A 15,111-nucleotide genomic window follows, 5' to 3' on the forward strand; every position below is an offset into this window, starting at 1 on the left:
TGAGTTATAACAATTAAATTCAGAACCTCTGAATCCAATTGATCAAGTTCAATAGGTTGTGAAGAGCCTCTGAATCTAAAATTGATCAAGCTCGTGTCAACATATAAAAAGTAAAGCATCTGCACGAAAATACGACCAAAGTTGTCGTTTGAGCACACCAGTTGGGAAACGAAAAGCGGGATTAATTCTTTTTATGAAGATTATGGAGAAAAAATAGTGATTCTCATTTCCTTCAAGGATGTCCTAAGTAAGATATTACAAAAGTCTCATTGCTCATTTAAAAATATGCTTCCAGCTATAGCGAGCAAATGCAAACAAAATTGAGTTAATATTTTTGGTCTGAATTGAAATCAGAAGGAGAAAACCATCATCCAAAGAAGATTATTGCAGAAAATGGTGCTACAAGAATTTTCAAAAATTTAAGGACTCGATAAAAATTACAAATTAAGAAGGGGTGTTGGAAATTAGTAATTTGTAATTTCCTATGTAACTCTTTGTATTGGGAGAAATATTTAGATGAAGTCTTTTCTAAAGTAGAAATATCTAGAGAAGAATAGTCTAGAGAAGTTTGACTAAAAGATTAGTCTAAAAATTATATTAACTCTTTGTAATTTTTATCGAGTCCTTAAATTTTTGAAAATTCTTGTAGCACCATTTTCTAGAGCCAATTATCCCCTTTATCTATTTCAATCTCATAAAGAAATGACAACACCATCTTCAAATTCCACCTTCAATCTTTCACCTAATTCCATACCAATTTTTGATGGAGAACACTATGATTATTGGAGCATTCAAATGAGAACAATTTATGTATCACAAGATTTATGGGAATTAGTTGATGAAGGTTATGAAGAAGAAGGCAAAACAATAGCTCAATTGAAAGAGCTAATTAAAAAGGATGCAAAAGCATTGCAATACATCCAACAAGGGGTTAGTAAATCGATCTTTCATAGAATTATGGGTGCAACTAAAGCTAAAATTGCATGGGATATTTTGAAAAAGGAATTTCAAGGTTCCGAAAAAGTTATTGTTATTAAGCTTCAATCATTGTGGAAAGAATTTGATAATTTGGGAATGAAGGAGAGTGAAAATATTCAACATTTTTCATCTCGTGTCACTGAACTTATTAACAAAATTAGAAGTCTTGGAGATACTATCGAAGACAAAAAAAGGCGAGGATTAGAACGAAAATACTACATTTGTTTACCAAATTATGGGAGGATCGTTAATACTGTTGGTAAACTTATTCAACTGCTTCCTTACAAACAGTTGGTAAAACGAAAATACTACATTTGTTTACCAAATTATGGGAGGATCGCTAATACTGTTTCATTGACGCGAGGATTAGAAAGAAATGAAGAATTTGAGTTGTAAGTGAAAAGGATATGGTGGATATTAATGACAAGATAGATGGGTAACATGGGGTAATTGAAGACTGAACTCTTGGTAGTTGAATTTGATACTCTATATGTCACAGTCCTGCAGCTGGATTCATGCTGGATTTGTACAGTTGAAGTACTCTCTTCCTCTTTCCATTTAGGAAAACGCTAGGCTAGGGTCACCTAAAGTTAAAACCAAATCGGAAAAACATCAGAATCAACCGTTCTGATCAGAGGATCAAATTTCCCTATAGTGTATAAAATCTTATCACTTGATTGCATTTTCTCTCCCAGCACTTTGGTGGTTGTATCATCTTCTCTCCCCTTCTATGAAAGACTGTCATATAATTTTACAGTGGATAAGTAAGTTAACTAAAAATATTATATTATCTAAACTAGAAATTCTTTGGAGAGAGAATAACTTTCAAATCTCCGGGCATAAGTTTAGGATCCAAAATTATTGGGTCAATGGATTTAGGACCCAAAAATAATTTAAAATGAGAAATTACTCCACTAGAAGTAATTTATAGAATTTTTGGGTTTATAGTCCAAAAAACGGGCTCTAATAAGACATTTAATCCTCTCTAATCCTATAAATGGTTTCAAAACCAAAAAAATAATATAAATGGATATCTAGTCCATTTGGTGTCATCTAGAGAAAAAACACAAATCCTTATAATACCAAATAAATCATAATTCCTAATCTAACCTTCCTCATATATTATAACTGATTTATCTTCAAAATCCATAAAGATCTTCTTCCATTTTTATCTCCCACATTCTCTCTCCAATCACGTTTTTAAACAAAGGAATATATATTATAACTGATTTATCTTCAAAATCCATAAAGATCTTCTTCCATTTTTATCTCCCACATTCCCTCTCCAATCACGTTTCTAAACAAAGAAACGTGATTCATTATTTTCAGTAACCGAAACCTCTTTATTCTCTCTCTCTAAATCCGAATCACATAACAAAACCTCCATTAAACTCAGAAATCTTGTTTCATCTTCATTAGATTGTTTTTCAAACATTCGTCTTCTAATCCAATACACAAGCTCAGAACTCCATTTCCATTTATGTCTCTTCATATCAAGTTAATCAGGTAAAACATAAATCAATATAAGTTTTTGTGATTCCATTTCAGTTTATAGTAGTTGATTCTCTCTCTCTCTACATCTTAATCTACTGAAAATCTTCCATTAAAATAAAGAAATTGTTTCATATTCATTAGAGTTTTTCAAAATCAGTTTCTTAATTGTTTTTCAGGTAAACAAAATTCTTCTTTAATGATTCTGTTTCAAATCGAGTATGTTATTATTGTATTTCTCTCTCTAAAAGTTTCTTTAATGATTTCGATATTGATGAGATAATCCTTCATTACTAATTCCTATAAATCGAGTATACTTATTGTTGCAATCAATCATCATATCAGATATCTTTAGATATGTAGTTTAAACCTAATGATATTCGTACTTTTTCTTCAGATCTGGTTTTCAATCCGTACGGATTTATGAAACGTGATTTTTTCGTACGGTTCCTCATAACAGAATTAACAGTACATGTACTTTATCGTACATTACCATAATTTATAGTAAATTATGCAAACATCTCCCGTACAATGTTTTTCAAAATGAGAACATGATATATGTATTTTCTGACAAATTATATATACTTTATCACAAATATCATGAATATTATATGGAACATTAATTATGCTTTAATCTAAAAAACAGTACTCGTTTCATTGTTAGAACAACTTCGCTTATATATGTAAATCCCGTGTACTTTGAAATAAATTACATATAATTTACGTAAATATTCATGTAATTTATTGTAAATAATATACTTTTTTATATAATTTATATGTATTAATCTCTCTCCATTTGTTATCACAGATGGAGTTCCAGGCAGAATCATCAAATCAAAATAAGCAAATCAAACTTGAAATACCCTTGTTCTTGTTACTTGACTTTTTGATTGGCTCCTCGAAATATTTTATAAGAAATGCACACTTGAATGGATCTTGATCATGATTCCTTGGAAAAGCCTCATATTCGGCCCCCTCCATTAGCATTCCAAGCAATAGGGCAACATGGATGGGCACCATTATTAAACAAGAGAAGATTTTGTACGTTTTTTTTGTAACGGAATGTAAACGATGTGTTATGTAAAAGAAATTATGTGTAATGTAAAAGAAATTATGTGTAATTTACTGAACAAGACCCAAATACATTTGATAAATTACGTTGAATACTTGACAAATGATGGTTTATTCGTCATAAATAATACATAATTTACGTATTTATTTCATAATTTGTATTCGATGAGTATTTATGTATGAGTAAAAACGAAAACAAATGCTGCTTTAATGTTCCCAGAAAAATATACTATATCCAAAACCAAAAGTTAAGTGAGAGAAAGTGACATATATGTTTTGTATATTAACCCCCAAATCACGCTAAATTGATCCTAGATTATATACTATTTCCAAATCTGAAAGTTAAGTGAGAGAAAATTGTTTTGAATCGAAAAAAAATTTACATAATAAGATAGAGAAAATTGATTTGGTTTCCAAATCTGTAAAGAAGAGAGAGAAAATTGATTTGGAAATATCCGTAGTGATGACGTATTGGTTTTGGTTAGGATTTTGGTTTCTGATTGATTCGGATAATAGGAAAGAAAAAATTTGATTTCCAAATCTGTTTAGAGGAGAGAGAAATTATGATTTGTTGCTAATAAATCTCCATATTTTTGGCTAATAAATCTCCATATTAAATTTGTAAAGAAGAGAGAGAAAATTGATTTGCAAAAGTTTGGATTTTGTTTCTAAACAGATTATAGAAGAGAGAGAAAATTTCGTGAGAATCTATCCATTTTTTCCTAAATTTATCCTAAAATCAAGGTACATTAAACCGTTTGAAAATTTTGCCGGCCTCACATATTAAAATCCCGCGAAAAACGACTGGGACATGGAAGGAATTATGTAATATATATTAAGGGTTTTTAGTCCCAAGAGCAAAAGGACTAAAAATCCATTTTTTGGGAAGATTGGACCCTAAATCCTTTTTGAACATTATTTTGGGCTATATACCCACGGACCCTAATTTATATGTCTAACATCTATTTTCTCTACTATTTCCTCACATATCTTCAAGTTAAAAAAGACCATCCTAAATGAGAAGAAAAGAATTGACTTTTCAGTTTCATGAATTTGAAACCCTCACTCTTAAAACCAATTGTACTCTCCCTTTTTCTCTCTCACTTTTCTTATGCAAAGAAATTTATCTTCTTCTCTCTCTACCGAATCGTCTCTCTCTCTCTCTTTCTCTAATCTAGTTATCTTCATCATTGGACGATCACTCTCTATATCTCTTTCTCTAGTCCAATTTTTGTTCACCTAATATGAGTAAGTCAGAAAATAAATTTTACAAATGTATGTTATAAGAGCATCTCCAATGCAAAACTCAAAAGAAACTCTAATTAACATATGTGTCAACTCGTAATTGAGATTCTCTTTCCTATATGGCTAAATTGAGTGTCTCTAATTCAAGTATTACTCCACTGCAACACTCTAAAAAACTCTAATAGTTACACGTGTCACCCATACATTTAATAGGAAAAATTAGTTGAGAGAGAAAGAGAGAAACACTTTCTATTGGTCTTAAAGTTAACTTTGATGACTTGGACACTTAAGACTCTCAAAAGATATCTCAAAATAGAGTTTTTAATTCGGAAATCTTAAAATTAAATGCTTCTGCATCATCTTAAGATCTCAATGTTATCAAGAGAGAATTAAGAAAAGGAAATCGTATGGAAAGAAAATTGTATTGCTTGATGATTTTACAAGGGAATAATAACCTCTATTTATGCTACTGTACAATGGATTTATATAACGAAGGCAAGTTGTCACTGGTTGTAATTCTTGGATGAAAGGAAACCATATATTTGGTAAAGGAAACCATATATTTGGTTCTTTAAATATGATGAGGATAAGAGACAATCTTGGTGATCCATATATTTGGTAAAGGAAACCATATATTTGGTTCTTTAAATATATTTGGTTCTTTCTTTATTTCAACACGCCCCTCAAGTTGAATTGTGGGATTTCCAAAATTCAACTTGTCCGGACACTTGTGAAGGATTCTTTCGTTAACTGATTTTGTTAAAATATCAGCAAGTTGGCTTTCTGATCGAACAAAGGATAGGGTAATGATCTTTGCTTCCAGCTTCTCTTTGATGAAGTGTCAATCTTCCCTCTATGTGCTTCGTCCGATCGTTTTGTACTGGGTTCTCTGAAATTTTGATGGCTGCTTCATTATCACTTATAATCTTGCTAATTTCTTGTGGTGGATATCCTATCTCATATAAGAGATTTTGCACCCATAGTACTTCAGTTAACCCCTTACTATCCCTCTGAATTCAGCTTCAGCACTTGAAAGAGCCACTACCTTTTGTTTTTTGCTTCTCCAAGTCACGAGATTTCCACCAACCAGGGTAAAGTATCCCGACGTTGACCTTCGATTGTCTTTATCTCCTATCCAGTCTGCATCAGTGTATAATTGAGTTTCTAGATGCCCATTAGGTCTGAACAAGACTCCATGACCAGCTGTTCCTTTGAGATATCTTAGAATTCTTAAGACTGCATCCATATGAGCACTCTGGGGTTGATGCATAAATTGACTTACCACTCCTACAACATATGTTATATCAGGTCGAGTGTGTGAGAGATATATCAGTTTTCCTCCCATTCGTTGGTATCTTTCTTTGTTAGCTAGCTCTGATTTTTCCTCCATATAGAGCTTTTGGTTCACAATAGTAGGAATATCTACTGGTTTGCAATCGACCATTCCAACTTCTGCTAGTAAATCAAAAACATACTTCTTTTGACACATGAAAATTCCCTGTTTCGATCTTAGAACTTTAATTCCAAGAAAGTATTTAAGTCTCCCTAGGTCTTTCATTTCAAACTCTGTAAAGAAGTTTTTCTTTAATCCGGCTATTTCTTCATGATCATTACCTGTAATAATCATGTCATCAACATAGATTATTAGACAGGTTATGAGGTTGTTTCTCTGTTTCAAGAATAATGTATGATCAGAGTTACTTTGCTTAAACCCATAGTTCTTCATTGCTAAGGTGAATCTGCCAAACCATACTCTGGGAGACTGCTTAAAATCGAACAGAGATTTTTTTAGAAGGCATACTTCCCTTTCTCCAAAGTTATTTGTGAACCCGTGTGGAGCTTCCACATAAACTTCTTCTTTAAGTTTTCCATGTACGAAAGCATTTTTTACATCCAACTGGTGAAGTGGCCCCTCTTTATTTGCTGCTATGGAAAAGAGAACTCTGATTGTATTAATCTTCGCGACTGGAGAAAAAGTTTCCGAGTAATCAATCCCGTACGTTTGAGTGTAGCCTTTAGCTACCAACCTAGCTTTATATCTTTCGATCGTACCATCGGGTTTGTACTTAATTGTATAGACCCAACGACATCCAACTGTTTTCTTCCCTGATGGCAAGACACATTTTTCTCACGTGTTGTTTTTTCTCAAGGCTCTCATCTCTTCTTCCATTGCATCTTTCCAGTGCTTTGATTTTAAGGCTTGTTCTGTGTTGTGAGAAATTTCTTCAGCATACAGAGATGAGGAGAACGCCTTGGCTTCCTTGGAAAGATTTCCTTTGGCTATGTTAGCAATAGGGTATCTACATCCCCGAGCCTCCTTTTTTGGAGAATATCTTTTAGGTGGGACTCCCCGATTTGCCCTAGGAGGCAACTCATCTCTTCCCCTTGTATCATGTGTTGGAGAATTTTCTTGTTCTCGTATACTGTCATCTTCTTCTGTTGTTTCATTAGTAATATTCTCAGCAGTTTCAACAGGATCAGGTAGAATATTAGGATCAGATGGAGTAGTATTACATACCTTAGGTATCAGGTTGGGAGTAGTTTCTTTGGTGACACTGACATTCGAAACTTCTGTATGTGTGGAAGGAGGAGACTCATTTTGGGTACTGTGGCTTCTCCCTTCTTCACATGTCATATATCTCAACCAACTCAGTGTGCCAAGAGATTCACTCTCCCCTTGGCTACTGTGTTGGGAGGCAAAATAATACTCGGTTTTCAAGAAAATCACAATTCATAGTGGTGAACATATGTCTGGTTTTGGAGTTGTAGCATCGATATCCCTTTTGATCTACTCCATATCCAACAAAGACACATTTTTCAGCACATGGATCGAGTTTAGTTCTGTTTGACTTAGGTATATGGACGAAAACAGTGCATCCAAAAATTCGGGGTTCAAGAGTAAGAATTGGGGGCAGTTTTGTGGTTTTTGAAAGAACTTGTAATGGGGTTTTTGTTTTTAGGATTTGAGTGGGCAGCCGATTAATAAGATAAGTGGCGGTAGCAAGGGCTTCTGGCTAGTAAAGTTTGGGAACCTGTGATTCAATTAGAAGGGCCCGGGTTATTTCTAACAATATGCGATTTTTTCGTTCCGCCGCACCATTTTGTTCTGGAGTATGGGTGCAGGTGGTTTGATGAATTACACCTTTGGTTTGGAAAAATTGTTTCATATTGGTGTTAAAAAATTCCCCTCCATTATCTGATCGGAAAATTTGAATGTTTTTCTGAAATTGGGTTTGGATCATGGTGTAAAAAATCTTGAATTTCTCAAGAACTTCAGACTTATTTTTTAGTAGATACACCCAGGTCATTCGTGTACAATCATCCACAAATATCACAAAAAAACGAAGGTTTTGTCCCCCAATAACTGGAGATGGACCCCATACGTCCGAGTGGATTAATGAAAAAGGTAAATCAACCTTTGTGTTACTTGGTTTAAAGGTTTTCGATGACTTTTAGCTAAAACACAAGTCTCATTGGAAGGAAGTAAATTATGAAATAAAATATGCAAATAACTCGTTAATGGATGCCCCAATCTTCTATGCCATAACCAGGCTTCACGTTCTGTTGTCCCATGAGAAAGCATTGCAGTACCACTTTGAGTCACCTCATCCATGTAATACAACCCTTGTCTTTCAATGCCACGCCCAATAATCTCTCCCGTCCAGATATCCTGTAAAATACAAAAAGTAGGTTGCATGAGGACTGAGCAATTTAACTCTTTTGTTACATGACTTATTGATAAGAGTTTATGTGACAAGGAGGGAACTTAGAGACAATTAGAAAGTTTAAGCGTTGGAGAAATTTCAATTGTTCCCCCGTTTTTCACATTCATTGTTTCTCCGTTCGCTACTTGTATATATGATTTTGTAGGCTTGGTTGATGTGACAAAATCTGATAACTCGTAACTCATGGTGTCGGTGGCTCCGCAATCAAATATCCATGATTGTTCTTGTCTTCTTCTAATATAATTTTTAGGAGGTAAATTGTAATTAAATAGAGAGTAAGAATGGGTTTTTGAGATGTCTCTCTCAAACCCAATACCTATAGACATAACCCCCAATTTCTTCTTCTTGATGCACCATAACCATTCCCCCGAATCCACTACTGTTCCGATCACTATTATAGGTGTTGGTGGCTTCATTGTTGCCCACTGCAGAAGAAGCTTTCTCTGTTTCTGGTCCAACATTTTTTATTCCTTTTTTGTGACCGTCACATCACCACTCGGGATATCCGACAAGCTTAAAATATTGCTCTTTGGTATGTTTTGTCATACCACAGTGAGTACACTTAAGGTGAGACTTGTCCTCTTTGGTTGATGGTCCGGGTTTTTTTCCCTCGGATCGACGGTGACCCTTTGTTATGAGCCATATTCCTGTTTCGAAGGCACTCAAACCGGCTGCTATGTTACCTGCATCAATAGACGTTGCTCCTAGAATGGTCTGGTGAGCAGCCTCTTTACGGACAGCCGCATAGGCTGCCTCTGCAGTTGGGAGAGGTTCCAATCGAAGAATTTCCCTTTTAATGGGGTCATATTTTCGGTTTAGGGCATTTAGAAATTGAAAATTTTTCTGTTCTGACCTGATTTTTTAGTAGGTTTGGATGCCTTTGGACACTTCATGGGATTCGAATCGATTCGGTCAATCTCACCCCAAATACCTTGTAGTGTAATCCAGAAATCTTCAAGGAAACTTTCATTTTGTTTGATGTCAATTGCTTTAACGTGAAGGTTGAACGTCTGCAACTTGTCTCTACCACTGCTATATGTGACCAACAGAGCATCCCACAACGACTTTGTGGTGGGAAACTCGGTTAGATTGCCCGCAAGTATTGGTTCAATATTCTGTATCAACCATGAAAAAACGACTAAGTCGTCTTGTTCCCATTGTTCGTAAGCTTCATGATTTCGATCTGGTGGATTTGAAGTTAAATGTTTCAACAAGTTTTTTGACCTTCCGCCTATGGCTACCCGAATCATCCAGGTCCATAGCACATAATTTTGACTGGTAAGTTTCAGATTGATTTGTAAACTATCGGATAGTTTTGGGCTTTTTGGTTGGGAATTTTTTAGCAGATTGGCAAGTTGTAAGGTGAGGTCATTACCCGAGTTATCTTCATTTGACATGGTGACTCGGTAATGACTGGTTGTGATTTGGGTAGATGATGAGCAGATTAAAAACCATGCTCGGATACCATGTTATCAAGAGAGAATTAAGAAAAGGAAATCATATTGAAAGGAAATTGTATTGCTTGATGATTTTACAAGGGAATAATAACCTCTATTTATGCTATTGTACAATGGATCTATATAAAGAAGGCAAGTTGTCACTGGTTGTAATTCTTGGATGAAAGGAAACCATATATTTGGTTGTTTAAATGTGATGACGATAAGAGACAATCTTGGTGATCCATATATTTGGTAAAGGAAACCATATATTTGGTTCTTTAAATATATTTTGTTCTTTCTTTATTTCAACACTCAATTGAGTTTTGCATTGGAGAGTAAGAAAAAACTCACTCTAAAATCCTAAGTGTCACTTACGATTTTAAGATTGAGTCTTGCATTGGAGATGTTCTAAGAATCAATAAAATGGTAGAAAAATGTTTAAAATTTTGTTCACCAATATGAGTAAGTCAGAAAATATTTTATACATAAGTATGTAGTTAGAATCAACAAGATGCTAGAAAAATGTTCAAAATTGTGTTCACCTGATCTGAGTAAGTCAAACAACATGTTATACATAATTATGTTGTTAGAATCAACAAAATACTAAAAAAGTGTTCAAAATTAAGTTCACCTAATGTAAGGAAGTCAGAAAACATGTTATACTTAATTATGTTGTTAGAGTCAAGAAAATGCTAGAAAATCATTCATAATTTTGTTCACCTGCTCTAATTAAGCCAGAAAACATGTTATACCGAAGTATGTTGTCAGAATCAAGAAAATGCTCGATAAGTATTAAACATTTTCATTACCTACTCTAAGTAAGTCAAGTAAAATGTTATACATAAGTAACTCAAAATGGGCGTTTTAGATTTTTTATTGGGGTTTGGTTTAGGGATCTAAAATATTTTTAGATTTCAGTAATAATTTTGTTATGTCTTTAGAACTTTCCAAATTCTAAGAAAGAAAAGAAGATTCCAGCAAAGAAGAACGTCAATGAGTGCAAAAGGTATGAAAAACTCTGTTAAAACATTTTTTGGTATATAGTATTATCATTTTTTCCGTAGTTATGTTTGTTGGGATTTGTAATCAAAGAATTCTTAAGCGAGATTCATAAATTTCTTAGTGTTTATGAAGGATTTTAATTTTTAGAATTTAGATTATTTTCGACTTCACTATTAATTTTGCTTTTTCATTAGAATTTTGCAGATTTTATTTAAGATTCAAACAAAGAAGATCGTCATAGTATTCATTTGTCCAGTTTTCAAAGGGACAAATTTTTCTTTGTAGAACACATTTATGTTTGTAGAATTATGAAAACAGAAATAAGGGGGTTATGACTGAACCACTGACCAAAAAGAGATAAACTACCAAAGAGGTGACACATAAGAAGTTGAAAGGCAATAAGATAATGGACTGTGTATAAACCTCTATGTTCTTGTAACAAAATTATGATTTTCTAGTTCAATTGGTGAGATTGAAACTTCATTCAAAGAGGGGGAGGGGGGAGTGGATTGAGACATTTGTAGACATTTGAGGCGTTCAAATCCAGACATTTGAGAATCTTGAAATGTCTGAGGCATTTAAATCCAGACATTTGAAAATCCTGAAACGTCTGAGGCATTCAAATCTAGACATTTTCAAATCCCCGAATGTCTGTGGCATTCAATTTTAGACAAAATATCCGCGGACTTTGCTAGACTTCATAGTTTGATAGATTTTGTGAAGGATTTGGGACAAATTTGAAGCCCAAAATGTCTTTACAAAAACAAGAGTCATTTGGAGTCCATCATGCGATTAAACAACAATAATAATATTAAAATAATAAATGACCACCATCAATGTCCACAAATATTAACAGATGTCTAAGGTAGTGGATTGAGACATTTGTAGACATTTGAGGATTCTCAAATGTCTGGGGCATTCAAATCCAGACATTTGAGAATCTTGAAATGTCTGAGGCATTCAAATCCGGACATTTGAAAATCCCGAAACGTCTGAGGCATTCAAATCTAGACATTTTCAAATCCCCGAATGTCTGTGGCATTCAATTATAGATAAAATGTCAGCGGACTTTGATAGACTTCATAGTTTGATAGCTTTTGTAAAAGATTTGGGACAAATTTGGAGCCCAAAATGTCTTTACAAAAACAAGAGACATTTGGAGTCCATCATGTGATTAAACAACAATAATAATTTAAAGGGTCGGTGGGTATATAGACCAAAATAATGTTCAAAAAAGGTTTATGATCCAATCTTCTCAAAATATGGATATTTAGTCCTTTTACATTATGGACATAAAAACCCTCACTTTCTAAACACATTACCGTCAATGTCCCACGCTCAAATTTGACGTGGAGATTTATTAGCAAAAATTGTGGAGATTTATTAGCAAAAAATATGGAGATTTATTAGAAAAAAATGGATAGAAACAAATCATAATTTCTCTCTCCTCTAAACAGATTTGGAAAGCAAAATTTCTCTTTCCTATTATCCGAATCAATCAGAAACAAAAATCCTAACCAAAACGAAACGTCATCACCACGGATATTTCCAAATTAATTTTCTCTCTCTTCTTTACAGATTTAGAAACCAAATCAATTTTCTCTTTCCTATTATCCGAATCAATCAGAAACAAAAATCCTAACCAAAACTACTGTAAAGTATGTATAATTTATTCACAAGTTTTTTTTGTATGGTTATTTTTCATCATATATAAGTTTGTTTCAACGTTATGGTGAGATTTTGGGTTGATTTTTATGGTTTTTTCTGTTGTGACATAGTTTCTGATGTTCAAAGCTTCGTCATAAATCAATTTTTAGAGATCTGTTTGATAAATTATGTCAATTTCTGTCTGGTATAACTTAAACTACTGTAAAGTATGTATAATTTATTCACAAGTATCCGTGATTTACCACAGGATTCGGTAATTTTTTTTATAAATAACCAATGATTACAACAAAAATTTAAAAGTTTTTAATTGTTCAAACCTTGTAATTTCTGATAGTGGTCATTTATATGAAGGAATTTATATTGTATACTGATATACAATAAGTATGTTTTACATTGGGATTTAATGATGTACAACAAATTCTGATATACTAATGATAAAGTATAATTTTAAACGTTATATACCTAAACTGTAAATACGATATTATGTATAATTTACAATAAATTATGCAAACTTTATGAAAAATAATGAGACATTTATCACAAATAATGAAATCATGTTTCCTTTCCATGTCTTTCAATATGAACATAGAATCGCATTTAAATGGTGTCCATCCATGCACTATCCATTTGCAATCTTCAACAGGACAGCAGTAACACGCTTAGAATCATTCTTTATGAATTTGAAATTATGCCCGGTGTTGATGCTATATTGCCTAAGAGCATATCGAAAAGCTTTTGCACCCCCAGGAAGTAACTGTCCTAGTTCTGTAAATATCTTATCCCAACCATCTTATTTCAGTTTGATTTCCTTATTTTGATTTGATGATTCTGGCTGGAACTCCATCTGTGATAACAAAGTGAGATAGATTAATTCAAATAAATTATATGTACAAGTATATTATTTGCAGTAAATTATATGAACATTTGAATAAATTACATGTACTTTACAGAAAAGTACACAGGATTTACATATGTAAATCAAAGATGTTCTAATAATGAAACGAGAACTGTTTTGATATTAAATCATACATAATGTTCCATAAATTGCGTATGATTTACACAAAATAATATAATGTTAATGTTATTCGTGAAAAATTTGCAGAACCAGAACATATATCATGTTCTCAATTTGATAAACATCGTAGGGAAAAGTTTATATAATTTACGTTACATTATGGTAATTTATTCTAAAGTATATATAATGTTAATTCTGTTATGAGTAACCGTGCGAAAAAATCACGTTTCATCAATCTGTACGGAAAAAAATCAGATCTGAAGAAAATTTGAATATCATACTTTGCATAAACTCCAAATCTATTGATAACTGATATGACGATTGATTGCAAACAATAAGTAAACTCGATTTGTAAGATTTAGAAATGAAGTATTAATCTCATGAAGATCGTGATCATTAATACAAACTTTAGAGAGAGAAAGACAATAATAACTTTCTTGATCTGAAACATAATCATCAAATAAGAAAATTGTTTACCTGATTAACGATTAAGATGATGATTTTGAATAGCTCTAATGATAATGAAACAAGTTAATGAAAGATTTTCAATCGAAACATAATCAGAAAACATAAAATTTGGTTTGAGTTTTACCTGAACTTAGAAACTCAGTTTTCTGTTTTAATGGAGGATAGTTTCAGAAGATGAAGATGTAGAGAGAGAGAAAGATAGAACGAGAAGGTTTCGGTTACAAAGTTTTTTGTTTTAATGGAGGATAGTTTCAGAAGATGAAGATGTAGAGAGAGAGAAAGATAGGAAGAGAAGGTTTCAGTTACAAATTTAAGGAAGATAAAGATTTCTTTCTTCCTTTAGAGTCGGTAATTGGAGAGAGAAACAGGGAGATAAAATAGGAAAACAAATATTGGTTGATTTGAGCTTAAATTAGATCTTATATATATGGAAGGTTAGTTTAGGTATTATAAATTATTTGGTATTCTAGGGATTTGTGTTTTCTCTCTAGATGACACCAAATGGACTAGATATCCATTTGTATTATTTTTTTGGTTTTGAAACCCTTTATAGGATTAGAGAGGACTAAAAGTCCTATTAGGGTCCGTTTTTTGGATTATAAGCCCAAAAATTCAATTTAAAATAATAAATGACCACCAAATGTCCATCAATGTCTGCAAATATTTACAGATGTCTAAGGTAGTGGATTGAGACATTTGTAGACATTTGAAGATTCTCAAATGTCTGGGGCATTCAAATCCAGACATTTGAGAATCCTGAAATGTCTGAGGCATTCAAATCCGGAGATTTGAAAATCCTGAAATGTCTGAGGCATTCAAATCTAGACATTTTCGAATCCCCGAATGTTTGTGGCATTCAATTATAGACAAAATGTCCGCGAACTTTGGTAGACTTCATAGTTTGATAGATTTTGTGAAGGATTTGGGACAAATTTGGAGCCCAAAATGTCTTTGCAAAAACAAGAGACATTTGGAGTCCATCATGTGATTAAACAACAATAATAATATT

At 32.9% G+C, this 15,111-nt stretch overlaps 1 protein-coding gene across 1 annotated transcript; it reads left to right on the forward strand.

Annotated features, from left to right (window-relative positions):
- Window positions 1–702: 702 nt before the first annotated feature.
- LOC147543543 (uncharacterized) lies at window positions 703–1,374 on the forward strand. The gene has a single exon (XM_086635461.1). The coding sequence runs from the start codon at window positions 703–705 to the stop codon at window positions 1,372–1,374; it is 672 nt and encodes a 223-aa protein (XP_086491587.1).
- The last annotated feature ends 13,737 nt before the right edge of the window (window positions 1,375–15,111 follow it).

The sequence above is a fragment of the Eschscholzia californica genome, unplaced genomic scaffold (genome assembly GCF_041429995.1).
Source record: "Eschscholzia californica isolate CP2 unplaced genomic scaffold, dmEscCali1.0.p SCAF_4, whole genome shotgun sequence".
NCBI classification, from domain to species: domain Eukaryota; kingdom Viridiplantae; phylum Streptophyta; class Magnoliopsida; order Ranunculales; family Papaveraceae; genus Eschscholzia; species Eschscholzia californica.

What these genes read in the sequence shown, in the direction of transcription:
- LOC147543543 (XM_086635461.1), top strand. Translation starts at nt 703, where the DNA reads ATGACAACACCATCTTCAAATTCCACCTTCAATCTTTCACCTAATTCC.